Source organism: Ranitomeya imitator, chromosome 6, assembly GCF_032444005.1.
Source record: "Ranitomeya imitator isolate aRanImi1 chromosome 6, aRanImi1.pri, whole genome shotgun sequence".
Classification (NCBI taxonomy): domain Eukaryota; kingdom Metazoa; phylum Chordata; class Amphibia; order Anura; family Dendrobatidae; genus Ranitomeya; species Ranitomeya imitator.
In genome coordinates this window covers 178,530,388-178,549,716 of record NC_091287.1, presented here as the reverse complement: position 1 = coordinate 178,549,716, position 19,329 = coordinate 178,530,388, and the positions used below count along the sequence as shown (strand labels likewise).

Genomic DNA, 19,329 nt, shown 5'->3' with positions numbered 1-19,329 from the left:
GTATAAACCTTTCCCCATGTCTACTTTACATTTGCATCAGGTTTTAAACTATTTTTTGGTAGTAAGAAGGGTTAAAAGTTCATAAGCAATTTATTTTTTAATACTTTATTTTAGGGACCACATCACGTTTTAAGTGACTGAAGTGTGTCACTTTCGGGTACACTGTCAAAATGCCTCAAAGTGCTCAAAACCATGTTCAAGAAGTCAATTAAACCCTTTAGGTGCTTCATAATGTGGAAGAAAAAAAAATTTGTATTTTAATTTTTCCCACAAAAATGTTGCGTTAGCCCAAAATATTTCATTTTCACAAAGTAACAGGAGAAAATGGACCACGAAATTTGTTGTGCAATTCCTCCCGAGTACCCAGATACCCAATGTGTTGGAAACTACTGTTTGGGTGCATGGCAGGACACTGAAGGGACGGCAAGCCAATTGAATTTAAGAAACCAAAATTAGCTGGAACAGTAAGTGGGCAGAGCCTCTGATGAGTAGTGGAAACCCCACCGCAAAAAATGTTTTTGTAAATTTTGCTAGAAAAATGAGAAAATGCTGATAAACTTTGAACCCTTATAACTTACTGGCAAAAAATGTTTTCCCCAAAATTGTGCTGATGTAAAGTAGACATGTGGGAAATGTTATTTATTAACTGTTTTGTGTCACGTAACTCTGGTTTAAAGGGAACCAGTCACCCCCAAAATGGAAATGGACCGTGACGCCCATCAGACGGGACCGCCCCTGGGTGAGTATAATTAACCTCTTTCAGGTTACATTGGGGGCTTATCTACAGCATTACAGAATACTGTTGATAAGCCCTTGATGCCGGTGGGCTTAGCTCAACTTCCATTTTGGGGGTGACAGGCTCCCTTTAACAATAAAAATTCAAAATTTGAAAAATGCAAAATTTTCAAAGTTTTTGCCAAATTTCCGATTTTTTCACAAATAAAAGCAAAAATAATCAACCTAAATTTACCACTAATATGAAGCCCAATATGTCACAAAAAAACAGTCTCAGAACTGCTAGGATCCGTTGAAGCGTTCATGAGTTATTACCTCAAAGGGACTCTGGTCAGAATTGCAAAAAATAGGTCAATATAGGCTGGGTCATGGAGGGGTTAACCAGTCCCTGGGTCAACATTGAGACCATCAGCACAACGCAATGGCATGGAGTAGATCGGAGCAGACAGGGAGCTCCCTCCTATCGGTGCTAGCAGAGATCGTTGGCGTTGCTGCAAGGTGTCAGCTCTCATACAGCCAACATCCGCATGTGATTGAGCCTGTGCTCGGTGCGAGCCCACGCAATTGTCACACAGTACAGTGAGAGCGGATTGCAGAAACGCAGATTCTGCAACACTGTACATGTACAGCAGAAGTCGAAGGTGTAAAGGAAAAACTTGAAGACACAAAAGAGCACAGTGAGGTCAAAAATACTCTGTTGTAAAAAAAATCACAGTAATAAGTGCTAGTCAAAAGATGGAAAAAACAGGGTATTTAGTTGATACTTTTTTTGCAAATAAATGTATACTAAGCTGCTCCACCAATCGTCAAGGTATACCCATATAGAGCAGTCCTACCTAATGTATATAATCCCTATCTGATGTATCAACTAAATACCCTGTTTTTTTTCCATCTTTTGACAAGCACTTGCTTATTACTGTGATTTTTTTTACAACAGTATTTTTGACCTCACTGTGCTCTTTTGTGTCTTCAAGTTTCTTGGTGGTGTGTGAAAGGGTTCCTACAGACTTGTTCATTGTGCAAGTAGCCCATGTGTTTCTGGTTCTCTAAAGGAAAAACTTGTTTGGCAATATGGTTGGAAATATTCAAGAAATATGGTCAACATAACATAGTACATGTTAATGTGTTTATTAAATACTTGCCATAGGCTAATCGTGGCCTTATTGTGATCTGTACAAAAACATGGCAGAAATCCTTTCATGTCAACAGAATATAGAGCAGGCTGAAAGTGATTTTTTTTTTCACTGCAAGTGAATGGCTATGCCCCACTCTCTTGAATTAGAAGCAGAGTATTTAAGTTCCAAGATGCAATGGACAATTGAATGGCCACATTCAGTTAGGCAAAGAATTTATGCTACAAAAAGGTATATAAACCAATTTCCTGCAAGCTCAGTTCTTATGTGGAAGATTTCCATTATGACGGAGTTGAAAAAAAAAAAAAAAGTTGAAACCATAAATTAACACTTACATATTGCTTCACATACTCTATTGCATACTCGTGTGAATCAGTATGTGCACATGAGACATTTCTGCTGAGGACCTCTTGCATTAATGAAATTTGTAGCAATTAATACCTTTTATTTTACTTTCTTTAGAGACATCCACAACTGACACTTGGCAGAACTCAGACTTGCAGAGGTAGTCATCTCTCACACGGCTTCTGTACTGCTTGGTGAAAAACTGGACAGAAAGGCTGGTGCAAACATGCTTCACATGCACATCGCCTTACTATTATTATACAAATAATAGTATTTACAAATAAAATAGCAAAGATTTCATAGGAATTTATTCTCCGTGCTTAAAACATTAATGCCTCATCGAGAAGCAGTGCTCAGTAGTCAATACTGCTGTAGCTTTTGAGACTGGGTGGAGGTGCATTAAAAACGGAAAAAAAATTACTATGAGAAAATATTTAGTCCCTTAGCTTACCACACTGGGATGAAAATCTGACTAATATGTAAAGAATCCAAGATTGTGAACTTCTTTCACAAGAGCAGAACCACTGCAAATCCTCCCATTTTCTGAGAAATCAGAACGAAGCAGAATTTCCAGGAACAAAAAAAAAAAAAAACCCTCTGGTCTTGCCAATTTATGTCTTTTGTTGGTGCAAAAGACAAGGCAATAGTATGACAACAATAATTTAACATTTAAAGTATTTTGCTAATAGGCAATGTCAGATCAAAAACATCACTGGCAATATATTTTAAACTAGTGATTTGCCCAATATGAGAGCTGTAGATGCCCAAGAATTCTATATAGTAAGTGGCTGCAATAGAGAATCAACTGTTTTACAATGCAACCCATTTTAGTGTCACTATACGGTAAAACAACAAGTGTGTATTGAACATACATTTAAGGTATGTCAATGATGGACATGAAAATGCTTCTCATAAAGCTAGTTTGGCTAGTTTTGCCAAAACCTCAACTCTACAATATATTTTTATTAATGGTTTTTGTATACTATTGATGGGCGATTTTGTACAATATATTGTAACTAGGAGTAAAAGCTACCCAGTGCATAAAGCAGTAACTGGTTTACCAAATCAAATATCCTGATCTGGCTGCTTATGAGCCCGAAATGCACTAATCCATATTAGCATACAATAAATCTTATAGCGTGCTCATACACAGGTTGGAAAAGTAACCCTCCGTCAGGAACAATGGATCTGACAGGCGCAGCTCTTCTACTTTCATTTCTCCCTTCTCACCAGATTTTCAGGAAAGCCCCTCCTTCTAGATCGACTCCTGGCTCTAGCTGCTGTGTGAAACCTGATACCACAGTTGGTCTGCAGAGCTTCAGGAAGGAAGATATAGCTGTGCTGGCTTCTCAGGCTCATTGGTCCCGAACACATCACACTTTATAAGGTTCGTATGTAATGTTTTTAGTCATTACTATTGTTTATTTAGCTTGTTTTATGAATGAATAGAGAAAGGTTTGTGGATATTTCATATAAATAAGACAGATTTTCTTACAAATAAAAGCGTGCTTCTCGGTCACAATGAAATTTGTGTATATCAAAGTGATTACTTTTATGTTGAGTAAATGGGTTTGTTTTGCACCTGATAATGTGTAGTCTCTTTTATTACATCCATATGAAGGTCTATGATCACTTTTAGATCACAAATTGAGAAAATTAGATATTCTAGGCATTTTTCTAGCCTGCGCTTGACAGGCACATTGTTCCATTACGAGTTAGTGCAAATATTGTTTTTTTTTATTTTTTAAAGGCCACAGAATTTGGTATCATTTAATTCTGATCAATTTCATTTAACCTTCATCCCAACATTTGACGCAACTATACATGATCAGGAAGGAGTTTTAGGAAACTGGTGTACAGTTAGAATGAGGATTAGGCAGGCACAAGAGCGGTGCCTGCACAAGAACTGTCACTTACCCTGCAAAAAGCCTCCATCATAGTGTTTACAGTTTAAGGCTACTTTCACACTGGCGTTTTTTGCCAGACGTCGCAATGCGTCGTTTATGGCAAAAAACGCATCCTGCAAAGTTGTTTGCAGGATGCGTTTTTGCCCCATAGATTAACATTAGCGACGCATTGCGACGCTTTGCCACACGTCGCAACCGTCGTGCGACGGTTGCGCCGTGTTGTGGTGGACCGCCGGGACCAAAAAACGTCACATGTAACGTTTTTTGCTCCTGACGGACCGCTTTTTCCGACCGCGCATGCGCGGCCGGAACTCCGCCCCCACCTCCCCGCACCTCACAATGGAGCAGCGGATGCGCCGGAGAAATGCATCCGCTGCACCCGTTGTGCAGTGCGTTAAACACTAGCGTCGGAATCTCTGCCCGACGCATTGCGACGGGGAGATTCCGACGCTAGTGTGAAAGTAGCCTTACTTAAATGAGGCGATTGAGAGCATTTGCAACATTTAGGAGACATGCAGAGGGACATTAACTGCCTGCAGATGGGCACCCCCGACACCATTGCGGGGGTACCATCATTGTCATGAAAACCCCCAGATCACCAAGCTACAGAAATTTAAAAAAACAGCCGAAAACTTAATTCTGTCCTGCAAAAAAATCCACCTTACAGCTTCATCAGTGGAAAAATTAAAAATATATAAATTTAATTGCTTTATTCTGAGAGCTATTTTTCTATAAAAGATTGTGTAATCGCTCCAAATAAAAAGAAAAAAAACAAATGTGGCATAGCTGTAGTTTTGTTTTTGCCCACATATTGAGTATTGGCGCACTTAGGAAAAATTGCATAAGAAAGTTTGTTTTTTTTGTTTTCCTGTTACCCTTGTGGAAAAAAAAATTGGGTGGGCTTAACCCCTTTACCCCCGTGGTTTGCACGTTAATGACCGGGCCGATTTTTATAATTCTGACCACTGTCCCTTTATGAGGTTATAACTCTGGAACGCTTCAACGGATCCCAGTGATTCTGACATTATTTACTCGTGACATATTGTACTTCATGATAGTGGTAAAATTTCTTTGATATTACCTGCGTTTATTTGTGAAAAAAACAGAAATTTGACAAATTTTGAAAATTTTGCAATTTTCCAACTTTGAATTTTTATGCAATTAAATCACAGAGATATGTCACACAAAATACTTAATAAGTAACATTTCCCACATGTCTACATCAGCACAATTTTGGAACCAAAATTTTTTTTGTTAGGGAGTTATAAGGGTTAAAAGTTGACCAGCAATTTCTCATTTTCACAACACCATTCAAGAAGTTTATTAACCCTTCAAGTGTTTGACAGGAATTTTTGGAATGTTTAAATAAAAATTAACATTTAACTTTTTTTCACAAAAAAATTATTTCAGCTCTAATTTGTTTTATTTTACCAAGGGTAAAAGGAGAAATTGGACCCCAAAAGTTGTTGTACAATTTGTCCTGAGTATGCTGATACCCCATATGTGGGGGTAAACCACTGTTTGGGTGCATGGGAGAGCTCGGAAGGGAAGGAACGCCATTTGACTTTTCAATGCAAAATTGACAGGAATTGAGATGGGACGCCATGTTGCGTTTGGAGAGCCACTGATGTGCCTGAACATTGAAACCCCCCACAAGTGACACCATTTTGGAAAGTAGACCCCCCTAAGGAACTTATCTAGAGGTGTGGTGAGCACTTTGACCCACCAAGGGCTTCACAGAAGTTTATAATGCAGAGCCGTAAAAATAAAACAAACATTTTTTCCCACAAAAATTATTTTTTAGCCCCCAGTTTTGTATTTTCCCGAGGGTAACAGGAGAAATTGGACCACAAAAGTTGTTGTCCTATTTGTACGGAGTACGCTGATACCCCATATATTGGGGTAAACCCCTGTTTGGGCACACAGGAGAGCTCGGAAGGGAAGGAGCACTGTTTTACTTTTTAACGCAGAATTGGCTGGAATTGAGATCGGACGCCATGTTGCGTTTGCAGAGCCCCTGATGTGCCTAAACAGTGGAAACCCCCCAAACACCCTAATCCAAACACACCCCTAACCCTAATCCCAACAGTAACCCTAACAACACCTCTAACCCTGACACACCCCTAACCCTAATCCCAACCGTAAATGTAATCTAAACCCTAACTGTAACTTTAGCCCCAACCCTAACCCTAACTTTAGCCCCAACCCTAACCCTAACTTTAGCCCCAACCCTAACCCTAACTTTAGCCCCAACCCTAACCCTAACTTTAACCCCAACCCTAACCCTAACTTTAGCCCCAACCCTAACTGTAGCCCTAACCCTAGCCCTAACCCTAATGGGAAAATGGAAATACATTTTTTTAATTTTTCCCTAACTAAGGGAGTGATGAAGGGGGGTTTTATTTACTTTTATAGCGGGTTTTTTAGCAGATTTTTATGATTGGCAGCCGTCACACACTGAAAGACGCTTTTTATTGGAAAAAATTTTTTTTGCGTTACCACATTTTGACAGCTATAATTTTCCATATTTTGGTCCACAGAGTCATGTGAGGTCTTGTTTTTTGAGGGACGAGTTGACGTTTTTATTGGTAACATTTTCGGGCACGTGACATTTTTTGATCGCATTTTATTCCGATTTTTGTGAGGCAGAATGACCAAAAACCAGCTATTCATGAATTTCTTTTGGGGGAGGCGTTTATACCGTTCCGCGTTTGGTAAAATGGATAAAGCAGTTTTATTCTTCGGGTCAGTTAGATTACAGCGATACCTCATTTTTTCATTTATACCTTTTTTTATGTTTTGGCGCTTTCATACGATAAAAACTATTTTATAGAAAAAATAATTACTTTTGCATCGCTTTATTCTGAGGACTAACTTGTATTTTTTCGCTGATGATGCTGTATGGCGGCTCGTCTTTTGCGGGACAGATGACGTTTTCAGCGGTACCATGGTTATTTATATCAGTCTTTTTGATCGCGTGTTATTCCACCTTTTTTTTGGCGGTATGATAATAAAGCGTTTTGCCTCTTTTACGGTGTTCACTGAAGGGGTTAACTAGTGGGACAGTTTTATAGGTCGGATCGTTACGGACGCGGCGATACTAAATATGTGTACTTTTGTTCTTTTATTTACATAAAGAAATGTATTTATAGGAAACACACACACATATATATATTTCAAGTTATAGTGTAAGATCGCTGATCTGACACTTTTCTGTGCACTCCTGGAGACTTCCCGGCGCCTGCTCTGAGCAGGCGCTGTGAAGCCACCTCCCTGCAGGACCCGGATGCCGCGGCCATTTTGGATCCGGGCCTGCTGCAAGGAGGAGGAGGTAAGAGACCCTCGGCCCCTCGAGAGCGCGGTCGATCACTATGACGTACTATCCCATCGAGGGTCAGATAGGCCCAGGTCACCTCGACGGGATAGCACGTCTAAGGTCAGAGAGGGGTTAAAAACTATCAAAGAATTAGCTGTGATGTCTATTCTCTCTAGCTTCCTCCCCACCCAGGACATCACTGACTGTGTTCCGGTATGCCGAGACCCAACCATTACACCACACACATTTATAAGACAGGAACAATTTTATTTTATCTACCGTATATACTAGAGTATAAGCCGAGATTTTCAGCCCAAAGAAATGGGCTGAAAGTGCCCCTCTCGGCTTATACTCGAGTCATGGAAGGCGGGGGTGGTCGGCAGGTGAGGGGGAGAGACGCCTGTCAAATACTCACCTGCTCCCGACACTCCTGACGTGGTCCCTGCATGTCCCACGGTCTTCGGGTGCCTGCAGCTTCTTCCCCTGTTCAGCGGTCACTGGTACCGCTCATTAAAGTTATGAATATAGATTCCACTCCCATAGGGGTGGAGCCACATATTCATTACTGTAATGAGCGGTACCATGTGATCGCTCACTAAAGGAAGAAGCTGCCGCTCCCGGAGACCGTGGGACATGCAGGGACCGCATCCGGAGCGCTGGGAGCAGGTGATTATGTCATATTCACCTTTCTGCGTTCCACCGCCGCCCTGTCTTCCCATCCTCTTGCTGTGACTGTTCAGGTCAGAGGGTGCGATGACGTATTAGTGTGCGCGCCGCCCTCTGCCTGAACAGTCAGTGCGGAGAGACGGGACGCTGAGGAGCAGTGATGAGAGGCTAGCATGTCATTTTTTTTTTTAGTGCAGCAGCATTACATGTGGCACAATGCATAAAGAACTGCATGGAGCATTATATGGGGCATCTATGGGGCCATAACTGCATGGTGCATTTATGGGGCCATAACTGCATGGAGCATTATATGGGGTATCTATGGGGCCATAACTGCATGGAGCATTATATAGGGCATCTATGGGGCCATAACTGCATGGAGCATTATATGGGGCATCTATGGGGCCATAACTGCATGGAGCATTATATGGGGCATCTATGGGGCCATAAAGAACTGCATTAGCATTATATGGGGCATCTATGGGGCTATAAAGAACTGCATGGAGCATTATATGGGGCCATAAAGAACTGCATGGAGCATTATATGGGACATCTATGGGGCCATAAAGAACTGCATGGAGCATTATATGGGGCATCTATGGGGCCATAAAGAACTGCATGCAGTATTATATGGGGCATTTATGGGGCCATAAAGAACCGCATGGAGCATTATATGGGGCCATAATGAACTGTATGGAGCATTATATGGGGCTCCTGATTCAATATGGATATTCAAGAACACAACCTACTGATGTCTCAATTAATTTTACTTTTATTGGTATCTAATTTTATTTTTAACATTTACCCGTAGCTGCTGCATTTACCACCCTAGGCTTATACTCGAGTCAATAAGTTTTCCCATTTTTTTGTTGCAAAATTAGGATGGGGGGGTCGGCTTATACTTGAGTATATACGGTAATTCCTATAGGGAAGTCGACCTGCGATCATCTTATCACTTGTTCTATACAGTGAATTTCAATGGAGTACAAGTATGGCAGCAACAGGTGCCTTCAGCAGGTTCAGACTCCTTGCTGCTGTAAATTTTGGAGAGGGCTCCTGTTTAAGAGGTGTACAATCCGGTACTAAATTAGCAAATATAGAAAAAAAAATTATAATATTATTACTACTTTACCTGATAATAGGGGAGTAAAAAAGCATCTGGACATCCAGATAAAGCCATCTGTTTATTAATATCCGTTTTAAATTTTGCCAACACCTGTTAAGAAAAAAAAACAATGACATTAGTGATATTGAAAGATCTTTTTACCAATTTCACAAAAACGACAGGAAAGATAAATATCTTGGTACCGTGTTAGCCAGTAGATAGAAAAATATCTAGAATTGAGAGTCCTCAGTGGTTGATACCTTTTAATGGCTAACTGAAAAGATGGTAAGAAATTGCAAGCTTTCGAGACTACACAGGTCTCCATCAGGCAAAGACTAAAAACAAATTCTGAAGAATCACATATTTATGCACAACATAGCACAGTTTTCAAATCTGACCAGTATCTGTTTAGGAGGCAGTAACGGACATGCTTGGTGGCATTTGCACCCACAACCCCAGCACTCCCGAAGGCATGAAGAAGCAAGTGGCCCTTTATACGTCCCAACCTCAACATTGCATAATGCAGATGCTAATTATGGTTCTTTCAGGAGGGTTTTACTATGTAGTGTTAGAGCAGCCTGAGGTAGACCGAGACCTTGATTAGAGGAATGTGTCACTTTGTAGGAAGTTTACTGTAGTTTCAATAAAATCAGTGTTTTCTCAGGAGATCAACACTACTTGATTAGCCATTTCGTGCTGCCTAGACCTGCTTCTCATAACCTCATCCCCTCAACTGGATTGCCAGCTTTGTGTACACTGGGCATCGAGAAAGCTTGCAATCCATTATAGGGGTGGGGGTAATACACAGCTCCGCTTTTGAGCTTTGCTGGATCTTCAAGAAACGACTTATCAAAACAGCTGCACCTAGAAACTAGGACATCCCTAGAAAACAAGCCACTGTTGGGGACAGTATCAACAATCTGGTGACAGATTCATTAATAGAAACCTGTCACTTTTTCCATACATCGTTGTGATATGGATGCGTAGGCAATTATTCTACAACAGAAGTAGTATTTTTTGTAGAGATACTTATGCGCTGTGGTAATGAGAAATCTAGCACAGAAGTCCGGCTGGAAGTGCACAGGGGGTACATCAATGCACTTGTACTACGTCAGCATGCAGTGACAAGCCCAAGAACCTCCAGCTTGATTTGTATATGGCATGTACACTAGATTTCTCTTGGCTGGCACATCTGACGTCCCAAAATAAACATACCTTCTACTAGACAAGTGCCTATGTAGTCATCATTACAGCCATAAAGCAACATTGACCTGACAAGTTCCCTTTCAGGACTAAAGTCACAACAACCAACAACAGGTACACACTTGTAATTTATTCTCTAAACTGGTCTCAACTGTAATATGATCTGTAAAGTTTAGAGATGAAAAAGGACTAAGCCGTTTGCCTGCTCGTTACTCGAAACAAGCAATTCCTAATGCTTTTCTTGTTTTGAGTAAAGGTACCTTCACACTAAGCGACGCTGCAGCGATCCAGACAACGATCCGGATCGCTGCAGCGTCGCTGTTTGGTCGCTGGAGAGCTGTCACACAGACAGCTCTCCAGCGACCAACGATGCCGGTAACCAGGGTAAACATCGGGTTACTAAGCGCAGGGCCGCGCTTAGTAACCCGATGTTTACCCTGGTTACCATTGTAAAAGTTAAAAAAACAAACACTACATACTTACCTACCGCTGTCTGTCCCCGGCGCTGTGCTTTCCTGCACTGACTGAGCGCAGCAGCCGGAAAGCAGAGCGGTGACGTCACCACTCTGCTTTCCGGCTGCCCGGCGCTCACAGCCAGAGCAGAGAAGCAGAGCGTCGAGGACAGACAGCGGTAGGTAAGTATGTAGTGTTTGTTTTTTTAACTTTTACGCTGGTAACCAGGGTAAACATCGGGTTACTAAGCGCGGCCCTGCGCTTAGTAACCCGATGTTTACCCTGGTTACCAGTGAAGACATCGCTGAATCGGTGTCACACACGCCGATTCAGCGATGTCAGCGGGAGAGCCAGCGACCAAATAAAGTTCTGGCCCTCTAGCCCCGACCAACGACATCGCAGCAGGATCCTGATCGCTGCTGCGTGTCACACTGAACGATATCGCTAGCCAGGACGCTGCAACGTCACAGATCGCTAGCGATATCGTTTAGTGTGAAGGTACCTTAACTAGTATAATGGGATTCAATGGGAAATCCAAGCATTTTTCTGGCGGACCCTACATGCAGGTCTGTGGAAGCAGTGAAAACATTGAAATGGATGGGAAAAATGATCGATTATGTTGTCCTGATGGTCTCCATGGAGACCCGACTCCAAGATGGCCGTGAGGTCCTTCCGCTCCTACAATGAAGGTGGTTTGTGAGCACCTGCTGGGGCAGGCGCCGGCATGCCTTCTTCCCTGTCTGTTAGGTCGCTGATCTGATACTCTACAGCGCAGCGTGTCAGATCAGAGATCTGATAATACAGTGATGTCCAATACTGGGACAATGTAAAAAAGTTTAAAATAAAAATTACAAAGTTAATTAAAAAAAAATCCCTAAATAAAGAAAAATATTTTTCCAATAAATACATTTATGCAAATATAAAGCTGAATGTGTGTGTGTGTATGTGTGTATATGGGCAGCACGGTGGTGCAGTGGTTAGCACTGCAGCCTTGCAGCGCTGGGGTCCTGGGTTCTAATCCCACCCAGGACAACATTGCAAAGAGTTTGTATGTTCTCTCCGTGTTTGCGTGGGTTTCCTCCGGGCACTCCGATTTCCTCCCACATTCCAAAGACATACTGATAGGGATTCTAGATTGTGAGCCCCATCGGGGACAGTGATGATAATGTGTGCAAACTGTAAAGCGCTGCGGAATATGTTAGTGCTATATAAAAATAAAGATTATTATTATTATTATGTGTGTATGTCCCGGATTGGCATCTGCACAGTCGCAGCTGCAGCCACAAAATTTTGCAGTCACACGTCTGGACCCCGAGAGCATCATAGGCTATGTTGTGAGGCAAAATATTAACCCCGGGCGTTCCAATTCACCAAACAATTTTGCCCCTATCTACATAATGGGGAAAAAGTGAAAGGAAAAGTGTGTTGGAGGCAAATTGACAGCTGCCAGATGTGAACAAGGGGGGCTTAAAGAGTGAGAGCGATGGCGCCAAAGTATATACCGTACAGTTGCTAAGGCGGGGCCCCGACATGGGATACTCTCCACACACGGGGATATGAACACACACACAAAATGCAACACACACTACCACGTGCTTGAACACATATACCACCCTCAGCACACATTTCACCACACATACACCAACCTCGCCACATAAAAGTCGAAACACAAAAGTCGCCGCTCAAAACTCGCCATGCGCAAAACTCACCACATGCAAAACTAGGCTCACGCAAAACTCGCCACACGTGCAAAACTCACCTCATGGAAAACTTGCCACACGCAAAACTTGCACACGCGGAAAAATTGCCACATGCACAAAAGTTGCAACACATGCAAAAGTTGCCTCACACAACTTGCACTCAAAACGCACCACACATAAAACTCGCCAAGCGCAAAACTTGCTGCACATAACTTGCTACACTAACCTGTCACATGCAACTCGACACAAAGTTGCTACACGCATGTCACCACACAAAACTCATCTCACAAAAGTCGCCACATGCAACTCAACACACACAACTTGACAACTTGGCCTCGACCAATCAGAGACGCGGGATTTCTACGTCAATACTGTGCCCTTCGCTGATTGGTCGAGGCCGCCGGGCCTCGACCAATCAGAGACGCGGGATTTCCAGGACAGACAGACGGAAAAACCCTTAGACAATTATCTATATACTAGACTGTGGCCCGATTCTAACGCATCGGGTATTCTAGAATATGCATGTCCCCGTAGTATATGGACAATGATTATTCCAGAATTCGCGGCAGACTGTGCCCCTCGCTGATTGGTCGAGGCAACCTTTATGACATCATCGTCGCCATGGTAACCATTATGACATCTACGTCGATACTGTGCCCGTCGCTGAATCAGAAACGTGGGATTTCTACATCCTTTATGACATCATCGTCGCTGTGCCCGTTGCTGATTGGTCGAGGCCGCTAGGCCTCGACCAATCAGCGACGGGCACAGCATGGCGACGATGATGTCATAAAGGTTGCCTCGACCAATCAGCGTCGGGCACAGCGACGATGATGTCATAAAGGTTGCCTTGACCAATCAGCGACGGGCACAGTCTGCCGCAAATTCTGGAATCATCATTGTCCATATACTACGGGGACATGCATATTCTAGAATACCCGATGCGTTAGAATTGGGCCACAATCTAGAATATATAGTTTGTCTAAGGGTCTGTCTGTGTCTGTCCTGGAAATCCCGCGTCTGATTGGTCGAGGCCGGCAGGCCTCGACCACTCAGCGACGGGCACAGCATGGTGACGATGATGTCATAAAGGTTGCCTCGACCAATCAGCGACGGGCACAGTCTGCCGCGAATTCGCCTCGACCAATCAGCGACGGGCACAGTATCGACGTAGATGTCATAATGGTTGCCATGGCGACGATGATGTCATAAAGGTTGCCTCGACCAATCAGCGATGGGCACAGTCTGCCGCGAATTCTGGAATCATCATTGTCCATATACTACGGGGACATGCATATTCTAGAATACCCGATGCGTTTGAATCGGGCCACAATCTAGTATACTATATACAGGAGGAGATGACAGGTATATACTATATACAGGAGATGACAGGTATATACTATATACAGGAGGAGATGACACGTATATACTATATACAGGGGAGATGACATGTATATACTATATACAGGAGGAGATGACATACAGGTACACACTATATACAGGAGATGACACCAGTATATACTATATACAGGGGAGATGACAGGTATATACAGGAGGAGATGACAGGTATATACTATATACAGGGGAGATGACATACTATATACAGGGGAGATGACATGTATATACTATATACAGGAGGAGATGACAGGTATATACTATATACAGGGGAGATGACATACTATATACAGGGGAGATGACATACTATATACAGGGGAGATGACAGGTATATACTATATACAGAAGATGACCCGTATATACTATATACAGGGGCGATGACACGTATATACAGGAGATGACACAGGCATATACTTATACAGGAGGAGATGACATACAGGTACATACTATATACAGTAGGAGATGACCAGTATATCCTATATACAGGAGGAGATGACATACAGGTACAGTATATACTGTTGTGAATTCTGCTCTTGGGCTCCCTCCGGTGGTTTTAAGTGGAATGGCTGCTCCTTGGATTTAGCAGTCAGCAGCTGATCCACTGATTGTCTATTCTGCTCGGCTATTTAGCCTGGCTCTTTCCTTCAGCTTGTGCCACTTGTCAATGGTTCCTGGTTGGATTCACATCTCTTTGGATTTCCCTGTTATCCTGACCAGTTCAGCAAAGTTAAGTCCTTGCTTGCTCTTTTCTGTCCACAGGTTGTGGACTTATCCGTTCTGTGCTTTCTATGTTTGTCCAGCTTGTCAGTATGAATTAATTCTGTGTAGCTGGAAGCTCTGGGAAGCAGATTTACCCTCCACACCTTTAGTCAGGTGTGGAAATTTTTGTAAACTCTGTGGATTTTTTGTAGTGTTTTATACTGACCGCACAGTATTCCATCCTGTCCTATCTAGCTAGACTGGCCTCCTGTGCTCATCCTGGTTTCATTCTGTGTATGTCTTTTCCCTCTCCACTCACAGTCATTACTTGTGGGGGGCTATCTATCCTTTGGGGATTTTCTCTGAGACAAGATAGTTTTCCTGTTTCTATCTTTAGGGGTAGTTAGATCTTAGGCTGTGACGAGGTGCCTAGGGAGTGTCAGGAGCATCCCACGGCTACTTCTAGTGTTGTGTTGAGCTTAGGGACTGCGGTCAGTACAGGTACAACTTCCTTTAGAGCTCGTCCCATGTTGCTCCTAAACCACCAGATCATAACAATATACTATATATAGGAGGAGATGAGACAGGTATATACTATATACAGGAGGAGATGACATAGGTATATATAATATACAGGAGGAGATGACATACAGCAGTTATATACTATTTACAGGGGAGATGACATACAGGTATATACTATATACAAGAGATGACATACAGGTGTATACTATATATAAGGGAGATGACAAACATGTATATACTGAGGGGAATATGAGAGGTGTGAGGTGAAAATGAGGGGTGTGAGGTGAAAATGAAAAGGTGTGAGTGCAAAATCAGAGGAGTGAAGGAAAATAGTGAAGTGATTGGAAAATGACAGATGTGAGGTTGAAATGACAAGTGTTCAGGAGGAATGAGAGGAGTGAGGGGGAAAATGAGAGATGTGAGGGGGAAAATGAGAGGCGTGATGGGAAAATAAGAGAAGTGAGGTGCTATAAACTAACCACAGATATCTACTATGCCCAGGCAACGCCGGGCTCTTCAGCTAGTAAAAAATAAAAGTACACATATTTGGTATCCTGAGTCCATAACGAACCGCTCTATTAAACTGCCCCACTAATTAACCCCTTTCGGTGAACACCATAAAAAATGTAAAAACGAGCCAAAACAATGCTTTATCATACTGCCGGGGAAAAAAATGCAATAAAACGCGATCAAAACGATTGACGTTAATAAAAATGAAAATGTCATCCTGTCCCGCAAAAAACAAGCTGCCATACAGCTCCATCAACAGAAAAAAAAAATAATAAAAACTTCTAGCTGTCAGAATAAAGCTATGCAAAATTATTTTTTTATAAAATTGTTTTTATTGTGCAAAAGCTCCAAAACATTTAAAAAAATTATATAAATGGGATTGCAGTAATCGTACTGACCCAAATAAAGCTGCCTTACCAATTTTACCACCAATTTTTTTTTGCTGGTTTTTGTTCAGTCTACCAAAAACCGGATTAGAAAGCGATAAAAAAAAAAAAAAAAAAGGTCATGTAGTCGAAAATGGTATAAATAGAATAGAAAAGCCAGCTCATCCCCCAAAAAACAAGCCCTCACATGACTGTCGGTTGAAATATGAAAAACTGATAGCCCTCATAATATGGTGACGCAAAAACTATAGTTTTCACAATAAGGCTATTTTCACACTAGCGTCGGACTCGGCCCGTCGCAGTGCATGGGGCCGAGGTTCCGACGCTAGCAGTGAAATGGAGGCACAACGGAGGCAGCGGATGCATTTTTCCTGCACATCCGCTGCCCCATTGTAAGGTGCGGGGAGGTGGGGGCGGAGTTCCGGCCGCGCATGCGTGGTCAGAAAAAGCGGTCCATCGGCAGCAAAAAAACGTTACATGTAACTTTTTTGCTCCCGGCGGTCCACCACAACACGGCGCAACCATCGCACGACGGTTGCGACGTGTGTCAATGCATCGCTAATGTTAATCTATGGGGCAAAAACGCATCCTGCAAACAACTTTGCAGGATGCGTTTTTTTCCCCTAAACGACGCATTGCGACATATTGAAAAAAACGCCAGTGTGAAAGTAGCCTAAAAAGCATCTTCGTGTGTGACAGCAGCCAAACAAAAGCCCAATATAAATCTGGTATCACTAATCTCACAAACCCGTAGAAATCAGTCACCTAATCACTTAGGCCTCTTTCACATTTCCGTCTTTCAGCTCCAGTCACAATCCGTTGATTTTTAAAAATGCATTTTCACATAGATTTGTATTAGGCCTCAAACTTCTGTCTTCTGGCAGCCGTCAATGCGTCGCTTTGTGAAAAAACCGCATCCTGCAAAATTTCCTGCAGGATGCGTTTTTTCCCATAGACTTATTTGCAATGCATCGCGACGGATTGCTACCAGTCGTGTCAGTCGTGCACTGGATCCGTCGAAATTTAGCAGACCGTCTGGAAAAAACGTTGATTGTAACGTTTGTCTGCATCGGGAAAACATGTCGCGACGCATCCTGCGGCATGCGTCGTTTGCTAGAATGGAAGCCTATGGACGCAGGATCCGTCGTGACACATCGTATGATGGAATCCAGCGCTGGAATCCGTTTCTTTTTACATTGAGCATGCTCAGAATCAGGATTTTGTAGCCAATTGGCCAGACACTAACTATATCTATCTAATCTATATAAAACCTGTCCTGTGGCATCAACCCCAAATGTACCAGCAATAAGACAGACAGAAGACTGCAGCCAGCCAGCAAGCGAGCCAGCATCCATCCAGCCAGCATCCAGGGGCCTGCCTGCCTGCCTGCTATAAAACCTGTTCAGCCAGAGTCCTGACTGTGCTGCCTGAAGCCAGGGTCAAGCTACAGCCTTCCAGCCAGTGTGAGTACTGCCGTGTGTGCGTGGCCGTGTGTGCGTGGCCAGCCACGTGTGCATGTGTTTATGTCTGACTGTGCTTTTATGCATGTGCATCTGTGTGTTGGCGTGCGCTTGTGTGCTTTTGTGCGTGTGCATGCATTATGTGTGCACGCCTGTTTACTTTTGTGCGTGTGCATGTGTTGCGCGTGCTTCTGTGTGCTTTCGGGCGCATGCGTGCGTCTGGGTGACTGCACGTGCATGTTTGTGATGTAGTTAATTGAAAGTAGTGTGGTGTGTGCAGCATGTGGTTTCAGTGTGTGCGTGTGTGTTGGTGGTGTGAGCGTGTGTGTTTGGTATTTTTATGTATTTTGTTATTGTATTGTTGAAAACATTTACACGCTATTTGCTTGTATTTACAATAAAGAGCATTGTAGCTCCTAATTATCATGGCAAAAAAATAAAAAATAAAAAAATAAATAACTAAAAAAATTTTATTCAAAATGTCCGTAGTATCATTTCACAAAGGTAAACTTTAAAAACGGTGTATGTTCAAATGTCCACACATGCAATACACAGTAGGTTGAGTGTTTATTTTTTAATATAAAAGGTTATAGCCAATTTTTATTGGTGTATTTTTTTTTAAAAGTTATTTTTACTGATCTTCTCAAATCACAAATGTGTTCAATTCATTTACAACTGGTGTGAAGGCATTTCAATTTTACAAGAGGGTATTTTTTTTAATTTTTGTGGGTGGGGGGGGGAAATGGTTTGACAGCTGCCACATTATTACACTAGGTCAACCAGCTCAGACAGGTATTTTTTGGGGATTGTTTCTCAAAACATTTGTTGGCCTGCTTGAACATTGCTCAGATCATTTGAGCAGTGTGCTTTTTAAATCTTTAACTTTAGCTACTTTGAGGGGTTTATGGGTCTAAGTATAAATTCTTTATACTTACAGATCCAGCAGGGACCACCAGGACACTAGGGACCACTGAGCCATCAAGAGTTTCCTGATGTATAGTAGCTTACAAGTGTCTATTTTTGGAGATACACCAGGGACCACCGAGCCAAAAAGACACCAGGGACCACTGTGTGAGACATCCAGCCAGTTTCCTGATAACCTTGGAATATCATTTGTATAGTAGCCTACAAGTGTCTTCATTTTTGCATATACACCAGGCACCACCGAGTCGGCAATAAAAAAAAAAAAATGTCTTCTGAGAGCCCTCCTCCACAGCGTCAGCATAGTGAGGTAAATTTAAAATTTTTTTGATGTTCTAATTAAAATTTCTGTAAACCACTATATGCATTATGTTTTCACAGGAAGCTGAAGCAGCCAAGAGCCTCTCAGAAGGAGACGAGATGGGTGGAGAAATACAAGTAGCGGGCGCAGTTGTGCCAAAACAGTCACTTCACACATCACAGTGCACCCAACACATACAAAACAGTTCATCATACATCACAGTACACATACCACATATACCTACATCCAACATAACTTTTTTTTTTTTTTAGTCTGCTGCACGTGAAGGTCCTCCCTGCAGCTTCCAGAGTCGGCGCTTTTTTTGTGTCTTGGTACTTTTGTGTTTTAGTGTACTAATGTTTGTGTTTTTTTTTTGCTCTTTTCACAGGATTCTCAGCGTGCTCCCGACTCAGATGATGAAGTGGGACTTGATGTGGACCGCCTCATCGAGGAGGTCTGCGAGCGGGAGCCGCTGTGGAATATGACTGACCGCAGGCATGCAGATCTGACAGTCACACGTAGGCTCTGGTTGGAAGTATCTCATAACGTTATAGGCAACTGGGAGGACCTAG

At 42.5% G+C, this 19,329-nt stretch overlaps 1 protein-coding gene across 1 annotated transcript in view; it reads right to left on the bottom strand.

The window, feature by feature from the left end:
- GRB10 (growth factor receptor bound protein 10) overlaps nt 1-19,329 on the bottom strand; it is a 424,392-nt gene that overhangs the window by 289,695 nt on the left and 115,368 nt on the right. Inside the window, exon 2 of the mRNA XM_069730339.1 lies at nt 9,235-9,318. Coding sequence (XP_069586440.1) covers nt 9,235-9,282 — 48 coding nt within the window. The 5' untranslated portion in view covers nt 9,283-9,318. The remainder of the gene's footprint in view (nt 1-9,234; nt 9,319-19,329) is intronic.